Below are 16,398 nucleotides of genomic sequence, written 5' to 3'. Positions count from 1 at the left end.
CAACACAAAAAATGCTAATTAATTAAAAAAAACTTATCCACAACTAGATTATATATAGATAGACATTAATATCCATACACATACAAATTAAGAATCAAATATATGACTCCAACAGCTAAATTGAATACAATACTAACACAACATTTTGTAACTTAGATATAAGTCCGAGCCTGAGTCAATAGGATACCAAGATTGATCTGTTATTACCCATTTTATAACTACGTTTTGTTATACCAGTAGAAATTTGGGAATATCCCATATCTACTCAGAACCCATAATGATCCGATGACCCCTTGTAAGGTGTCGGTATGACCTTTAAGGGAACACTTTTTCTAAGTGTTATCCCTATTTTTTCAGTCATGTCAATGTCCTCTGGCTTGAGACCATCTGGCAAAATCCAATCAAATGAAAGCAAGAGCGATCCAAGAGCCAAGGGAAGGACACGAGAAGCGAGCGGCATGGCAGGGCACATTCTACGGCCAGAACCAAATGGTATGAACTCAAAATGACGACCTTTGTAGTCCACCATGTTTGGTTCCAAGAACCTTTCTGGCTTGAAAACCAGAGGGTCATCCCAAGTCTTTGGATCCCTTCCAATGGCCCACACATTAACTAGAATTGTTGTCTCTTTAGGGATGTAATAGCCGAGCATCTTGCAAGGGTTCATGGCCATGTGCGGGACTAAAAAAGGGAGAGGAGGGTGAAGCCTCAGTGTTTCTCTGATGACTGCCTTTAGGTATGGGAGATTCTCCATGTTTGTATCTTCGAGCTTCTTGTTGAGGCCAATGGTGCTTCTCAACTCGGATTGGACTGTCTTCATCACTCTAGGGTTACGTAGAAGCTCAGCCATGGCCCATTCCAAAGTGCTTGTTGTTGTATCAGTCCCTGCCGTAAACATTTCCTGTAAGAAAAAATCATCACAATAATTAAGTTTGTTAGCGATTTAATTTTGTATACTAAAAAAAAACAACTCACGGTTTATAAGAGATAAAAAAAAAAAACATTTTACGAGATTAGCTTCAGTATTAAATCACGATCTCTATTGATTTCTTTTCAATACATATTTTCCATACATATATACCAACAGGCAAACACTAAAAAAAAATCAATTGTTTTTTTGTTAACATAAGCAAACAATAAAAAATAGAGTATTGGAGGAGTATATGCTTACCAAGAAACTATCAAAGGAGTTGAGGGGATCCACCATCAATTATTTTAATTGTTATTAATTCATCAATTATTTAAATTGTTAGAAACTATCAGGCTAGACAATCTCTTGATATTCGATCTTTTCAAGCATTAATTAACTCAGATATCCTCCTCTTCTTGTTTTTTATTTGCAAGCAATGATGTGTACCAAAAATATACGATTGCTCTCTCAACCCTTCCTTGATAGATAGATGTCTTGTTGTGCCAAAAATCTTTAATTATACTCTTTAGTTTTACATGGTTTAATTGCACTTTGCACTCTCAAGTCTCAATAATCACTTAGTTTCTTATTTGCACTATGTATCTGGAACCATAGTTTCATGGCCAAGCCATAGTTATAATACGGAGTTGAAGGCTCGGATCACGGGATAGACGAATTAATATAGATTTACCAATGAAGTTTCTTTTAAAGTTCAATTTCTTTTTTATTTTATCTCTTATAAACCGTGAGTTGTTAATTAGTGGCATGTGTAAAAGATAGGACAGAGGAGATCAGAACCGTAGGAAAGGAGATGCTACTTACTAAGACAATCGCATTGATCGTTGTTGAAGAAAATCTGCAGGGCTCCTCCACGCCATCACCACGAAACTCCAAAAGGACATCTAGGTAATCTTTCCTCTTGTCATCTCTACTATTTTCCTTTTGCATACTCTCTGTTCTTTCTTTGATGAACCCTCCTGCAATCTCAAAGGCTCTTGCAACATGGAACTGTGTCTTCCTCCTTATACCTTGTGGATCAAGCCATCTTAAAATTGGCAAAAAATCAGCCATGTTAGGCTTACCTGCCAGCTCCATGACCTTACCTGCATGCTGAAAAAACTTAGCTCCCTTCTCCGATTTTGGGTCCAATAAATCTTTCGAAAACATGAGGTTGCCAATAAGATTAAAAGCCATCAAGAAAATGTATCTCCCTAGGTCAATAGCGCTGGTGCCATTGGCACTATCATCTTCTATGTATTGCAGCATGCCATCGATGCACCTGGTTCGTGCACCCTGCATGGCATCAAGGCGGCTAGTCACAAAGAATTCGGTGGTGCATAAGCGCCTTAACATGCGCCACTGCGGTCCATATTGGGCTGTGATTATAGACCCTTCATTGCCAAGATCACCTCTCATAGCCTCGTAGATTTTTCTCCCAGCCAACACCGCATCATGATTCTTGAACATCTCACGAGCCACTTCGCTTGAGGAAATGACCACGTTACACATGGACCCGAGCCAAATGGTCATGATTGGACCATGAACACGAGCCAAATTGGCAAAAGACTCGTGTGGTGCCCCGCCCAACAGGAAGATGTTGCCAACCACTGGCAGTGGTCTAGGCCCTGGTGGTAGCTGCCCTTGCTCTTCTGAACGACGGTAACGACGTTGAGTCACCACTGCCCATGCAACCCATAGCAAGACTGCTAGAACCAGACCTGCAATTTCATAGTCCATATCTTTCTTTCTGTGTATGACTAGTGATGGTTTCTTGTACCCTAGGTAGGCTTCATTTATATAGAATTCCATGCATGTCAGGTTAAATTATATGATGATTATTAAAGAATAATATAAATTATATTTTGAGATCTAATCTAATAGCTTAAGTTATTGGGTTGAGATAGTTTTTTAACATGGTATCAAAGCCTTAATAATCAAGCGGTCACGAGTTCGAATCTCATCATTCCTGTTTATTTGATAAAAATCAAGCACAATGTAATGTGAGTCTATGCAAGTTTCAAGCCTAAAAGACTTTCACTTGAAAGAGTGTGTTAGATAATAATATAAATCATATCTTGGAACATCAGCTAACAGCTTAAGCTATTAGATTGAGATGGTTCTTTGACATTTATCAAATAAAATTTGTATTTGTCTTCTTTTGATAGGAATTTAAACCAATATATATGTACTGAATAATTGCATGTAATCATTGCATTAAAATTCGATTACTATATCAAAATAAAAGAGAAAAAAAGGATATATTTTTTGTAATTTTTATTTTTAAAATATAAAAATTTACTGCAAAATTAATTATCATAAAAACATATTTATTTTATATTTATATTTTTATCTATTTAATCAAACATATTTTTATCTCAATTATCTCGATGTTTTTTTACCTTGAAATAATAACAAAATAGTATGTAATTAGTGTTTTTTTATCTTGGTCTTTCTTATATGGGTTTCACCTACCACATTCCTCCCATCGTGGTGTCCGTAGAAATTATTCAATGATAATATTATACTAAGAAGTTATCTCAATTCTAGAATTAAATTGTGGGGCAAGAATCTAATAATATTTCTTATTTTATATTACTATGTAACAACCCAAATAGACTAATTAACAAGGTACATACGTTCATAATTTGATAGCATGACAAAACTAATTAACAAGTTTGGAAATATTGAGGACGTGGTTGGGATTTAATTATCTATCCATCCACGTATATGTATCCTTGTACGTAATAGTTAGTTTTTTATGGATAACGGCGTAATTCAATTTTTTATTCAGTTAAGATTTCGCATTAAATAATGAACACTTCATAAATTTAAGATTGTTTTTGTCTAGAAAAAAGAATTCTTATAGGTTTTAGTGTTATACTAATCATTTTCGAGTGTGTTTGGTTTTTAGGTAGCTTTGGTGCTTATGGTTCTTAAAAAAAAAATAAGTTTAAAAAAAGTGTGGTTAGTTAAATTTAGACGTGTTTGATAAAAATTATGGTTGAAGTTTATGTGCAGCAAAAAACATGTATAAAATGTTTGGTACTTATGTGGTTGCGGTTGCTTTCAAAGTGTCTTTTACTTAGAAATGCATTAAAATAATGTATTTTTATTTTTAAAAAATTATTTTTGATATTAGTGCATCAAAATAATCTAAAAACACCAAAAATATATATTAATTTGAAACAAAAGGAAGAATAAAAAATTATCATTTTTTTTTAAAAAATCGCTTATGAAAAGCAAAAACAAACAGTATTTTACGAAACTCGGTTAAAAAGACATGTAAAAATTGCTTCATAAAAACTATGTTTCAAACTCAATTTTTTAGTAGACCCCACAATATAAAACGTAGTTTTTACAGTTATCAAATACCTTGCTATGTTTTTTGTACCGCAAACGCAAAAGTAGTTGCAAAACAAATGCACCCTTCTTTCTTTATAAATATGCTTGTACTTAGACCTAATTTGTTTTTATTTAGAGATGACATTGCATGTTCTTGAGTGCTATAAAGATAACTAGCAATAAAATATTATATTATGGTAAGGATTGGGTTTGAGAATTATTCAAAACTTGTACTAGTTTTGACTATAATAATAAAAAAAAAAAAAAATTATCTTCGATACTTAACAATTACAGATTAGATGCATGGTGAATCTGGTTTTGATTGATACTTTAGTCTTACAAAATCTTACTGCATCAGTTTTGGTGTAAAATAATTTAGATTCATTAATCCTAAGGGGTGTAGTTCAACTGGTCAGTTTCTAAATTTGTTTTCTAGAAATTACCAGTTCGAGTCTCACAAACCTCTTGGAGCCACTAGAAACAAGGGCAGAGGCATGTTAAAGGCTTGGGTGGGCTATAGCCCAGGTCAAGATTTTATCAATATTGTTTTACTAGTTTTATGTAAAACAAATTATAATTCTCGATTGAGTAATTAAAAAATTCTGAAAATTTGCATGGAGGCTTCTAATATGATGTTTTAGCTTGGGTTAAAATTTCAAAAATTTTGGAGAAATTCATAAATTTGATGAAAAATCACAATTTGACTAGTTTTACGTTATTGGGCATAATTTTCAATCCGACCATCGAATTGAACTGAAATTTTATGAGAAATCTTAAATATATTGAATAAGATCTGGTTAAAATTTTAGAATGAACGGAGTTTGTTAGTACTAACAGAAAAAAAGATCGTCAAATAAAAGTAAAATTACCCATTAAGGGTACTAAAATGGTTATTTGCCATTAAAAAATAAAACAAATCAGTTTTTCTTTCTTTTTATATGTTGCCGAATGGGCAGAAGCAGGAAAAAAAAAAGGCGAGAGAGAAAGAGAGAGAAGTAAGGGAAAAATATAAAAAAAAAATTCAAAGAAAAAAAATAAAAAACAAAAGGTGAGAAAATAACCTTATAAACTTACAAAATCCAACTTATAAAACATTAATCTAAGAAAGAATCAAGTGAAGGAAAGAGGAATTGAGAGAGATAGAAAATTTAATTACTTTATTTTTCAATTGACATGAAATTACTATTTTATCTCAGTTGAAGAGTTGTTACAATATCAATTCAGATTCAATTATAGATGAATTATATTCCACAAGATATCGAAGGATATAACTTCAATGGTGGGTTTATTTTTACTTTCACTTTAATTTTATTCACTTTTAAATTTATTTTTTAATATTTTAAGTAGTGTATTTAAATTAAAAACTTTACAGTTAACTTCAAAAATTCATGTACATGAGTTAATAATTAATATTTAAAAAAATTATATATTTATTTATTAGCCTAGGGGAGGAAAAATTCATGGCTCTGCCCTTGAATGGAGGCTTACATAATCGTTAATTTAAGGGCACGTGGGATTAGTCGAGGTCCATGTAAGCTGGCCCGGACACCCATGTTAATCAAAAAACAATAATCAAATCCATCGGCTTGGTCCCCTACCGGCCCATCCTGCGGTCCCAAAACCATCAGCATGTCTTCTATATGTTACGTGAATTTATTAACTTATGTTGCACGAATTGATTGACTTAGTCCCCACTACTAATTTCATTCCATATGCATCAATTTTTTTTTATGAGTTGGATTTGTTTTAATGGTTGAATCCAGCCCATAAATGCTCAACGCATAATTTGCAGGGCGCTAATTTGATTCCTTTGACTAAATTCCAAATTTTAGAGGTATTCTTTTCATTTTCAAGTTAGAAACGATAAGCTTCGTCTCTTTTTTATTTTTCCCACACTTTAACTGACTAGAGATTAATCTCATTAATTATTAAAATTATAATATTATGTTATATAGATGTTTTAATTTTAAATTTTTTGGATGAAAAAGCAATAATATTTCTTATTATATTGCGTGCTTTCTAATACATCCAAATCAAAATCAGACTAGTTAAAAAGTTACATGTAAATATGTTCTTAAAGGATGACAAAAGTAATTAAGAAGGTAGTAAATCTTGAGGTGGTTAAAAGGGAACAAATGTGTGTGTGTGTATTTAAGGTGGTCGGGATTTAAATAGTTAAGTTATGTCTTCTTCTAATAATTAAAATTCTTATGGATTTCTATTGAAGTGTGTACGACTTTTCAAATTTTTATTATATGAAGATGTCACGCATTAAACAATGAAAACTTTATAAATTTATTATTGTTTTGTCTAGAAAAAAAATCTTTAATAAAACTAGTATTTTACTAATCCTCAAGCCATCAGAAGTAAAACATATTATCTACAAAGTACGTATTTAGGCCTATGTCTTTTTCCTAAGCATAACCATGCACATTCTTGTGTGCGAAAAAGATAGCAAGCATGAGAAATTCATAGTGTGCTGTAAGGATCGGATTGGCCTAAATATATTTTGAATTAGGGTTTGAGATTTTTTTCAAAACTTTTATTGGTTTTGATTATACAGGCACAATATTTGTACTATATAAAATTAGTATATTGTGTGATTATAATTCAGATCCATCGGCTCAAGGGCAGACCTAGGATTATTTGTTAGGGAATATCAAAATTAATATAACAAGATAAAAAAATATTTTTTTTTTAATTTATTGTATATGAGTTATAAAAAAATACAAACATATAATGACCTTTGCACAAGGTAAAAGGTTTTGAGTAATATCAAATTGAGTCAAAGCGATGAAGTTAATTTCATCTTCATAATGTATTTATCACTTTAATTTGTTTGGTCTTTATACCTATCAAATATAAATATACAAAGTATATAAGAAACATTATTTATTTTTGATAAACTTTGAAATAAAGTAAAAAATAATAAAGAATGATTCTTACATATTTGTTTTAATTGTGCCCATCATTATTTCATAGAATAGAAATCATTGATTATCATATCAATTATGAATCTTTCAGCAATTTCTTTTTCTATATAGACAATCAAATAATTTGCAAGAAAATCATCATCCATCAAATTACGAAGTCTTATTTTAATAATCTTTGTCACTGAAAAAGCTCATTCAATAGTCGTTGTCGAAACAGAAAGAGTCAAAATAAACCGAATCAACCTGTCAATGAGTAAATAAATTGTTGATTTTTCTGTTTCAACCAATCTTTAACATAAATCAGTAATCGATGACATATTTTTTAACTTTGGATGATTGGGTACATTAAGCTCATAATGCTACAAATGAAGTCTCAAATGAATTTTTTCTTCGTCTGAAAAATCTTCAAGATAGAACTTGTCAATAAGTAAGCATATATCTTTAATATTGAATAATTTATAGTTATTTATAGGATCTAAAGTTGTGCTCAACTTAGGAAGCTCGATCGCCTGCTCATTGAATCTATTATTTAGCTCTTGCAATTGTTGATCAATTATAGCTATAAATATATCAACCCGGTAATGATGGTTTACTTGGAAATAAATAGCAAGGAAAATAAAATTCAGTATTTTTCTCTAAATATTTAAGTCATGGATAACTTTTGAACCAACGAGATTGAAATCGATGAGAATGTTTTTCACCATTCAACGGATATTCAGACATCAAAGGTTGATATGGCCCCAAAGTAATGTATGCCCTTCGAATTTCATCTTGTTGATTAACCGGATATTTCCAAATTTAAGGATAATTGCTTGGATCTCTAATTAAATGAGCAATGACGATTCTAGTAAGAGGTTGCTCACTAATCAATGTAGGTTCTTCATAAACTGAAGCACATTAAGGTTGCTCAACCATAACTTCAACGTTACACATTGGAGTTGGTTCGCTAGGCTGTTAGTTATCAATAGTTGTTCTCTTTTTCTCAAAAAAAAAAAAATCAATTCTTCTTGTTTTGTTCATGGTTCAACCTAAAATCAAAACATATATCGTGAGAAAAAATTGATAATTTTGATGGCTCTGCTAAAAGCAAAACATAAAAAAAAAAAAAAAATACAAGAATAATCAAGACAAATCAATAAAATATATCTAATTAATTAGAAGAAAAAAAAAACATCACTATAACAAGAATTCAAAAACAAATTTGGTAAAACTAGCAGATTTGAGCAAAAAAAACAAAAAGAAGCAAAAATAATAGAATTATGAAAAAACCTCATCAAATTCTTAACGAACATCCCAAAACAAAATAAAAATAAATTTTAAGTTTGGGATTTGTCGCACGTGTGCGGCGGCGCGGCGATCGTCCACCCTCAAGGGAAAAAAATCAGAATATTTATTCCTGGCAAAAAGGGAGAGACAAGGAATTCTTGTCTCTACATGTGAAAATATGGACTGGGAGTCGCCACCTAGTATTCTGGTTACTAGGAACCTTAACTGGTCTTTAGAGATCGGGCACGGAGACTGGTTGCGTAAAGGGAAGGTATTAGCACCCCAACTACGCCCTACCTAAGATAGGCTGCATTGTTTTGTCTAATAAAATCTAAGTCATGTTGTGGTTTCCTATTGTCCAAAATATGCATTACATGTAATGTCATACCCCGGGTTCTATTGTCCAAAAAAAAAAAGAATTAAATATCCGGAATACGCATTACGTGTAAAGTCATACCCCGGATACTAAGAGACAAACAAAATAAAATTTTTGTTGTTTTTGAAATATTGGCCAATATTCTCTTGACTTTAATAAACTGGTTATTAAAGCCAAAATGCATGCTAAAATATTTTTTTGGTGTATGAAAAATACAATATGAATTTTTAGCTTTGAGACACTTGGCCGTATGCAAAAAAACATTTTTTTCTCCTTTTTTTTAATTTTTTTGTATTTTTGTGGAAGTTTTTGACGAAAACCGGGTATTTAAAAATCAGATTTTTGTATTTTTAACAACATAAAAAAATACCACCAAATATTAATCGAAATGACATAAAAATTACACTAAAAAATTATAAAATACTGAAACAAATATTTATGATTTTTTCTTTGAAATGGGCCGGATCAGGCCCAAATATATGGGTTGGGCCGAACCTGGCCCAAAGAGTGGGCTGGTCACTGTGCACATAGTAACCGGGGATACTGTACACACAGTGACCACAGAATTAATTAGCAATGCACAGTAACCGGGGGTTACTGTGCACACAGTAATGTGAATTAATTAGCTAGTTACTGTGCACAGCACAGTAACTAGCTAATTAATTCTGCAGAACGTAAACGTTCTGCATGAACTGAAGTAAAAAAATGACGGGAAAGGTAGGACGTTACCTGGAGCTGTGTTGATGCTGGCAGCAGCTGATGCAGCAGGGGTGGTGGCGGCGGCGCTGGCGGTTCGCGGTGGCCGGCGGTTTTCCTTCTCTCTCTCTCCTCTGTTTTTTCCCGTTTTCTTCTCTGCCTCTTCCCTTCTTCTTCTCTGCCTTCTCTCCTCTCTTCTCACTCTATTCTCCCTTCTGTTACCTCTTCTGTTCCCTCTCTCCCCTTCCCCCTTCCTCTTCTCTTCCCCCCTATTTATAGCCCGTGAGCATGTGTTTTTTTTTTTTTTTTTCATCGTGGGGTCATGCGGCGGCTGGTCGGGCGTTGCTGTCCAGGCGTGCCTCCCTCAGTTTCGGCGGTGCGGTAGGCGGTCGGCCAATGTCTTCAGTCGGTGGGCTAGAGGGACCGGCGGTCGGTGGGCTGGAGGGACCAACGCCATTAAATATACATCTTTTTTCCTTCTTTTCTGCTGTATGTTAGGCGGGGAAGAAAGGGGAACAGTGCCGTTCAAAACGGCACCGTTTAGCCCTTTTCTGTTTTTTTTTTTTTTTTTTTTTTTTTTTTTTTTGCATGGGCTGGTTACTGTGCACACAGTAACCGGGTTACTGTGTGTACAGTACCCAGAGAATTAATCTACGGGTTACTGCGACCAGTACGGCGCACATTTTTTTTTTTTTTTTTTTTTTTTTTTTGTATTTATTATTTTTTTATGGGGACCCAAAAATGGGTTACAACAGTTGCCCCCCTCTTTACAATGCTTACGGAGCAAAGATTTGTGCATAGTAAGTGTTGTAAAGAAAAAAAACATTGGTCTTCCGAAACTGGTCGTCTCAAAATTTGATTGACCTAAAATTTCAATCGGACCCAAAGTCCTGTGTATGCTTGGGCTAAACTGAGATTCCTTTCGCCAATCCCCTTTAACCCGAAAAAAAGGAAAGAATGTGAAGTGTGGTCTCATTGTAATGGGTGACCTACCCAGATATAAAACATGGAGAATTGGTCGCATTGTAATGGGTGACCTACCCAGAAAAATGTTGGTGAGGGCTCAAAGGCGCACTCAAAAGGAGGTAGGGTTACAAAACGCTCTACCTGACTGGTGGTGGCTCAAAGGCACACTTAGAATGAGTTGAGGGCTCAAAGGCACACTTAAAAGGAGGTAGGGTTAGAAAACGCACTACCTAAGGGATGAGAGCTCAAAGGCGCACTCAATAATGGAGGTAAGGGCTCAAAGGCGCACTCAAAAGGAGGTAGGGTTAGAAAACGCACTACCAGAGGGATGAGGGCTCAAAGGCGCACTCAAAATGGAGGTGAGGGCTCAAAGGCGCACTCAAAAGGAGGTAGGGTTAGAAAACGCACTACCTAAGGGATGAGGGCTCAAAGGCGCACTCAATAATGGAGGTAAGGGCTCAAAGGCGCACTCAAAAGGAGGTAGGGTTAGAAAACGCACTACCAAAGGGATGAGGGCTCAAAGGCGCACTTAAAATGGAGGTAAGGGCTCAAAGGCGCACTCACAAGGAGGTAGGGTTAGAAAACGCACTACCGAAGGGATGAGGGCTCAAAGGCGCACTCAAAAGGAGGTAGGGTTAGAAAACGCACTACCGAAGGGATGAGGGCTCAAAGGCGCACTCAAAATGGATGTGAGGGCTCAAAGGCGCACTCAAAAGGAGGTAGGGTTAGAAAACGCACTATCGAAGGGATGAGGGCTCAAAGGCGCACTCAAAATGGAGGTGAGGGCTCAAAGGCGCACTCAAAATGAGGTAGGGTTAGAAAACGCACTACCGAAGGGATGAGGGCTCAAAGGCGCACTAAAAATGAAGGTGAGGGCTCAAAGGCGCACTCAAAAGGAGGTAGGGTTAGAAAACGCACTACCGAAGGGATGAGGGCTCAAAGGCGCACTCAAAATGGAGGTAAGGGCTCAAAGGCGCACTCACAAGGATGTAGGGTTAGAAAACGCACTACCGAAGGGATGAGGGCTCAAAGGCGCACTCAAAATGGAGGTGAGGGCTCAAAGGCGCACTCAAAAGGAGGTAGGGTTAGAAAACGCTACCGAAGGGATGAGGGCTCAAAGGCGCTCTCAAAATGGATGTGAGGGCTCAAAGGCGCTCTCAAAAGGAGGTAGGGTTAGAAAACGCACTACCGAAGGGATGAGGGCTCAAAGGCGCACTCAAAAATAGGTAGGGTTAGAAAACGCACTACCGAAGGGATGAGGGCTCAAAGGCGCACTCAAAATGGAGGTGAGGGCTCAAAGGCGCACTCAAAAGGAGGTAGGGTTAGAAAACGCACTACCGAAGGGATGAGGGCTCAAAGGCGCTCTCAAAATGGATGTGAGGGCTCAAAGGCGCACTCAAAAGGAGGTAGGGTTAGAAAACGCACTACCTAAGGAATGATGTTGAAACACTGATCTGTGAATGTTGCAAGAAAATGCATTATGATTGATATGTATGTATACTTACCTGAGAAATATAGGCCCCCATTTCTTTATGGTGTCTTTGTTTTTCTCAAAAGCTGTAGTGTTGGCAGTAACTTCGATGGCTTTTCCACTTCTGCTTACTCATGTTACATGTTGTGATCTTGACCTCTGAGAAAGTTTTGATGTCATCATACATCTTTGTCCTTCACCCTTTATCTTAAAAGTTACCAATTTTGCCCGACATTTTGCTTAGAAAAGGAATCATGGAGCCAGCCCTACCATGTGTTTTTGATTGCCCCCCAGCTTGATCATGCCCCCCAAGTGTTCAACTTGGGTTTAGTTTGGGGTGAGGATATGTGAAAGTAAGTTTGGGTTTTTTGTACAATGAAATGTTTTCATGCAAAATTTTTGGAACTTCCAAGTTATTCCAATCACAAAAATTATTTTGACATTGGTTCAAAATAAACTTGTTCTAAAAAATCCAAGTGATTCCTATGGACAAGTTTCTTGAAGTGATGAAAGCTTTTTGCTTTTGGTTAAAGATGAAGGTGACATCTGGTTGGTCACAAAAGGTGTAAATGTCAATTTGAGGGTTATTGAGAACCGAATGATTCAAAGCATTTATTTTATTTGCATGAATAATGATATGACTCGCACGAGAAAGCACTGCCTACCTATCCAGATTGCTTGCCTTTGATCAGAAAGGGCTTTATCAGGTGTGTAATGTAGGCTTTGGCTATTGGTTACGAAGAAAATGATATGTTGCAGGCTCAAAAGGTGTTTAAGGGACTTTAAGACTAAGGATCACAAGTGCTTATATCCCAAACTCTTTTGTTCAAACATTTCTGGACCTTGGAATTGATTTGTAAAATGATCCACGGTGCCCCCCCAGTGTTGGGCTTGGGCTCTTTCTCTTTGTTTTTGTTTTCTTCATTTGATTTTGAGCATCATTGCATTGGCCTTGTAATTTTTGCTCAAACTTTTTGGATCCTTTGGATTTTTCTTCATGCCCCTTAGCTTTGTATGGGCACCTTTGATGATTGAGAATTTTCTTTTATGCCCCCCAGTATTGTTTGGGCACTTTCATTGTTGAAGACTTTTTCATGCCCCCAAGAGTTATTTGGGCACTTTCAATCATTATGGATTTTTTTGCACTTGCCCCCAGTGTAGGGGTGTGATCCTAGCCAGGGTTATTTTTTCAAGAAAATGTATTAGGCTCAAAAGGGGACTGCAAATGATATATTTCAACTTTGTGAAAGGATTATCAAAGATAGCCTTTCTTCATCTCAAATGCATGCATTTAGGATCGGTAAGCCTTGCTTTCATGCGAGTATGCAAAGTGATTTATTCAGTCAAATAAAACTCAGCTTTTGAGTCACCTCATAGTGTTGTTTGTCTTTATTGTCTTTTTTTCTTTCAAGTTTTCTAGGTATATGTGTACCTATTTAAGGAATCACTTGAATTTTCAAAATGCATTTATTTTGGACAAATATCAACACGATTTTTGTTTTTGTACTCACTTTGGAGGTCCCAAAAAAATATCCTTGAAAACATATGAGATTAATGTATGGGTTTGGAAGAAAGGAACACCAAAGGATTCTTCATGTTGTAGTGTTGTGAGCAAAGTTGCGCTCAAAATGTTATTTACATGTAATAACAACAAAGAAGAGTGTGATGTGAACACAAGAAAACACATGATCTTATTTCACAAGAGAAGCTCATTAACAGAGAAAGTCTCAATCAAAAGCATTAACAAAAGGAAATAACAAGGCAGGCTTCATTCCTCTATTTTGGCGAATCTGTTCATAGGCTAAACTCCTCTCAAAAGCTCTGCGGAGAGGACTCAAAGACAATGCGGAACAACACCACGGTCAAAAATTCAAGCTATCATGCTGGACCATTGATGCTTTCCAATTCCCCAAACATTTCATCCTAATATGCTTCAAGCATGATTAGGCAGCGGGTTCGTATTCACATTGGGGGTGTCTTCCAACTCTATCCAACCAGCCTTGATTAATTGCAGAAGCTTTCTCTTAAAGGCGTTGCAGGTATAAATGCTATGCCCAGTAATACCGGCATGGTATTCACAATTGAGTTCTGGCTTGTACCAATTAGGATAAGGTGGCTGCAGAGGTGTTAGAGGTTCTGGAGCTATTTGCCCGATGCTCAAAAGCTTTTGATACATCTCATTCAGGGGTAACGGTAGTGGAGGTAGTTGTTCTTGAACCCTTTGGAAATTTCCAATTTGGCTTTTGGCTTGAATGTTTTGGGGTTCAGGTTTTTTGATGTTGGCAATTCGGGATGGAGTATGGTAATTTTGGGATGTATTTGTTTTACCCTTGTAGCCATGTTCAACATGGTGAACCTCTTTTCTTTCGACGTTTCTTTTCTCGGTTGGTGCAACAATTCTACCACTCTTGACACCTTGCTCTATGCGTTCACACACTATCACAGCATCAGTGAATTGTTGGGCTGAACTACCCATCATATGTTCGTAATATGGTGCTTTAAGTGTGTTGGCAAATAAAGAGACCATCTCTTTGTCCAGAAGTGGGGGATGTACTTGAGCAGCTAATTCTCGCCATCTTTGAGCATATTCCCTTATGCTTTCTTTATCCTTTTTCTCTATATTGGACAAACTGGTTCTGTCGGGCGCAATGTCCATGTTGTACTTGTATTGCTTGACGAAAGCATCCACAAGATCTTTCCAGTTGCGAATTTTTTGTGTTATCCAATCTCATGTACCAACTCAAAGTTGCCCCACTTAAACTGTCTTGGAAAAAGTGCATTAGTAGTTTTTCATCATGTACTACCTCAGCCATTTTATTGCAGTAGGACCTGAGATGGGTCATGGGGCATTGTGTTCCACTGTATTTGATGAATTCAGGAACACGAAATTTCTTTGGGATAATCACATTTGGGACCAAACACATCTCTGCTGCCCGTACCGGGTCATATAAGTCTAATCCTTCAATGGCTTTGAGTCTGGCTTCCAACGCCTCTATCTTAGCTTGATCAATGCTATCAGATGACTTAGCCTTGTGGGACTCATTAGCAGATGCCTTCACGACTGTTGGGGATGGTGCCGGTCTTGTTGACTGCACAAATGTTGGATTTTGCTGAGGTTCTTGCCCATGTTCGCTCATTCTTTCCTCAGGCAGAACTGTAGTAGGAGTCGGATCAAAGGTGATCGGTCGATTAGAAGGACCTTCATCAGAGGTATTTCTTAATGTTTGCTTGAGTAAGCTAGTGAGGTGAGCCACACTTATTTTCAGAGACTCCAACTCTTCGTGCAAATAGGCCTCACGTTGAGCACGCTCTTCATCTTCCATGTTTCTCGCTCGAAGTCGGGTGTTGCAGACTTTTTGGGGACCTATATTTCAATCTGTCATGTATGCATGTTAAATGTATGAACATGTAATATATATGATGAACTTGCCCTTCGAGGGGTGACAAATGATTGTAATTGTTGCATAACGAAACAAGAAGCTTGATTCTTGCCCAAACTCTACAATGAAAATTTTTGGAGTGACGATCATGAGTTCAAAATGCTTCAAGAAGGGTTTTCCCGTATGCAAATAACGACAACACTACAAACAAGGACAAGTTTTATTATGTGAACATGGGTAGGTTGGCTATTCAGTCTCTAAAAAAAAAGGGTCTCTTGCTGTCCCAGTGATCACCCTCGTGGAGGCAATATGGGGGCTTGTAGGTAATGAGTTGGCACGTGTCCAACTATTACCAGTCTAAGCACTCAACGAAGAGTTGGGGTTTACACAAACTTAAACCTTGACTAAAAGTCGTAAGGTAAGCTGCTAGTCCCCCTCCTAACCTGAAGCTTGTGTGTGCTTTTTTTTTAAAAAGTAACTATGTGATGCATGAGATAAATATGTACAGAAATTAAAACGCGCAACTAAATATGAACAAATATATAAAGAAAATGCATATTTAAAAATAAACACGCAAACCACAACAATAAAACACAATCATCAGAAAAAAACAAAGCTTAGTCCACAAAGTCCCCAGTGGAGTCGCCATTCTGTCGCACGTGTGCGGCGGCGCGGCGATCGTCCACCCTCAAGGAAAAAAAATCAGAATATTTATTCCTGGCAAAAAGGGAGAGACAAGGAATTCTTGTCTCTACATGTGAAAATATGGACTGGGAGTCGCCACCTAGTATTCTGGTTACTAGGAACCTTAACTGGTCTTTAGAGATCGGGCACGGAGACTGGTTGCGTAAAGGGAAGGTATTAGCACCCCAACTACGCCCTACCTAAGATAGGCTGCATTGTTTTGTCTAATAAAATCTAAGTCATGTTGTGGTTTCCTATTGTCCAAAATATGCATTACATGTAATGTCATACCCCGGGTTCTATTGTCCAAAAAAAAAAGAATTAAATATCCGGAATACGCATTACGTGTAAAGTCATACCCCGGATACTAAGAG

At 36.4% G+C, this 16,398-nt stretch overlaps 2 protein-coding genes across 2 annotated transcripts in view; one reads left to right on the top strand and one right to left on the bottom strand.

Annotated features, from left to right (window-relative positions):
- LOC118047654 (protein ALWAYS EARLY 2) overlaps nt 1–16,398 on the top strand; it is an 81,034-nt gene that overhangs the window by 20,012 nt on the left and 44,624 nt on the right. The gene's annotated exons all lie outside the window — the stretch shown is intronic.
- Nucleotides 43–2,656, bottom strand: LOC118047655 (iridoid oxidase-like). The gene is made up of 2 exons (XM_035057005.2): nt 1,733–2,656; nt 43–901 (listed from the first exon to the last, which is right to left on the bottom strand). Exons 1-2 carry the CDS (start codon nt 2,645–2,647, stop codon nt 266–268), a joined length of 1,551 nt encoding a protein of 516 aa, XP_034912896.1. The 5' UTR covers nt 2,648–2,656; the 3' UTR covers nt 43–265.

This window comes from Populus alba, chromosome 5, assembly GCF_005239225.2.
Source record: "Populus alba chromosome 5, ASM523922v2, whole genome shotgun sequence".
NCBI lineage: Eukaryota > Viridiplantae > Streptophyta > Magnoliopsida > Malpighiales > Salicaceae > Populus > Populus alba.
This window is presented reverse-complemented; position numbering and strand designations above follow the sequence as displayed.

Bases quoted from the DNA above. Each gene is read 5' to 3' on its own strand.
- LOC118047655 (XM_035057005.2), bottom strand. From the start codon at position 2,647: ATGGACTATGAAATTGCAGGTCTGGTTCTAGCAGTCTTGCTATGGGTT. The intron at 902-1,732 runs GTAAGTAGCATC...TTTTTCTTACAG, and splicing joins CGATCAATGCGATTGTCTTA to GAAATGTTTACGGCAGGGAC.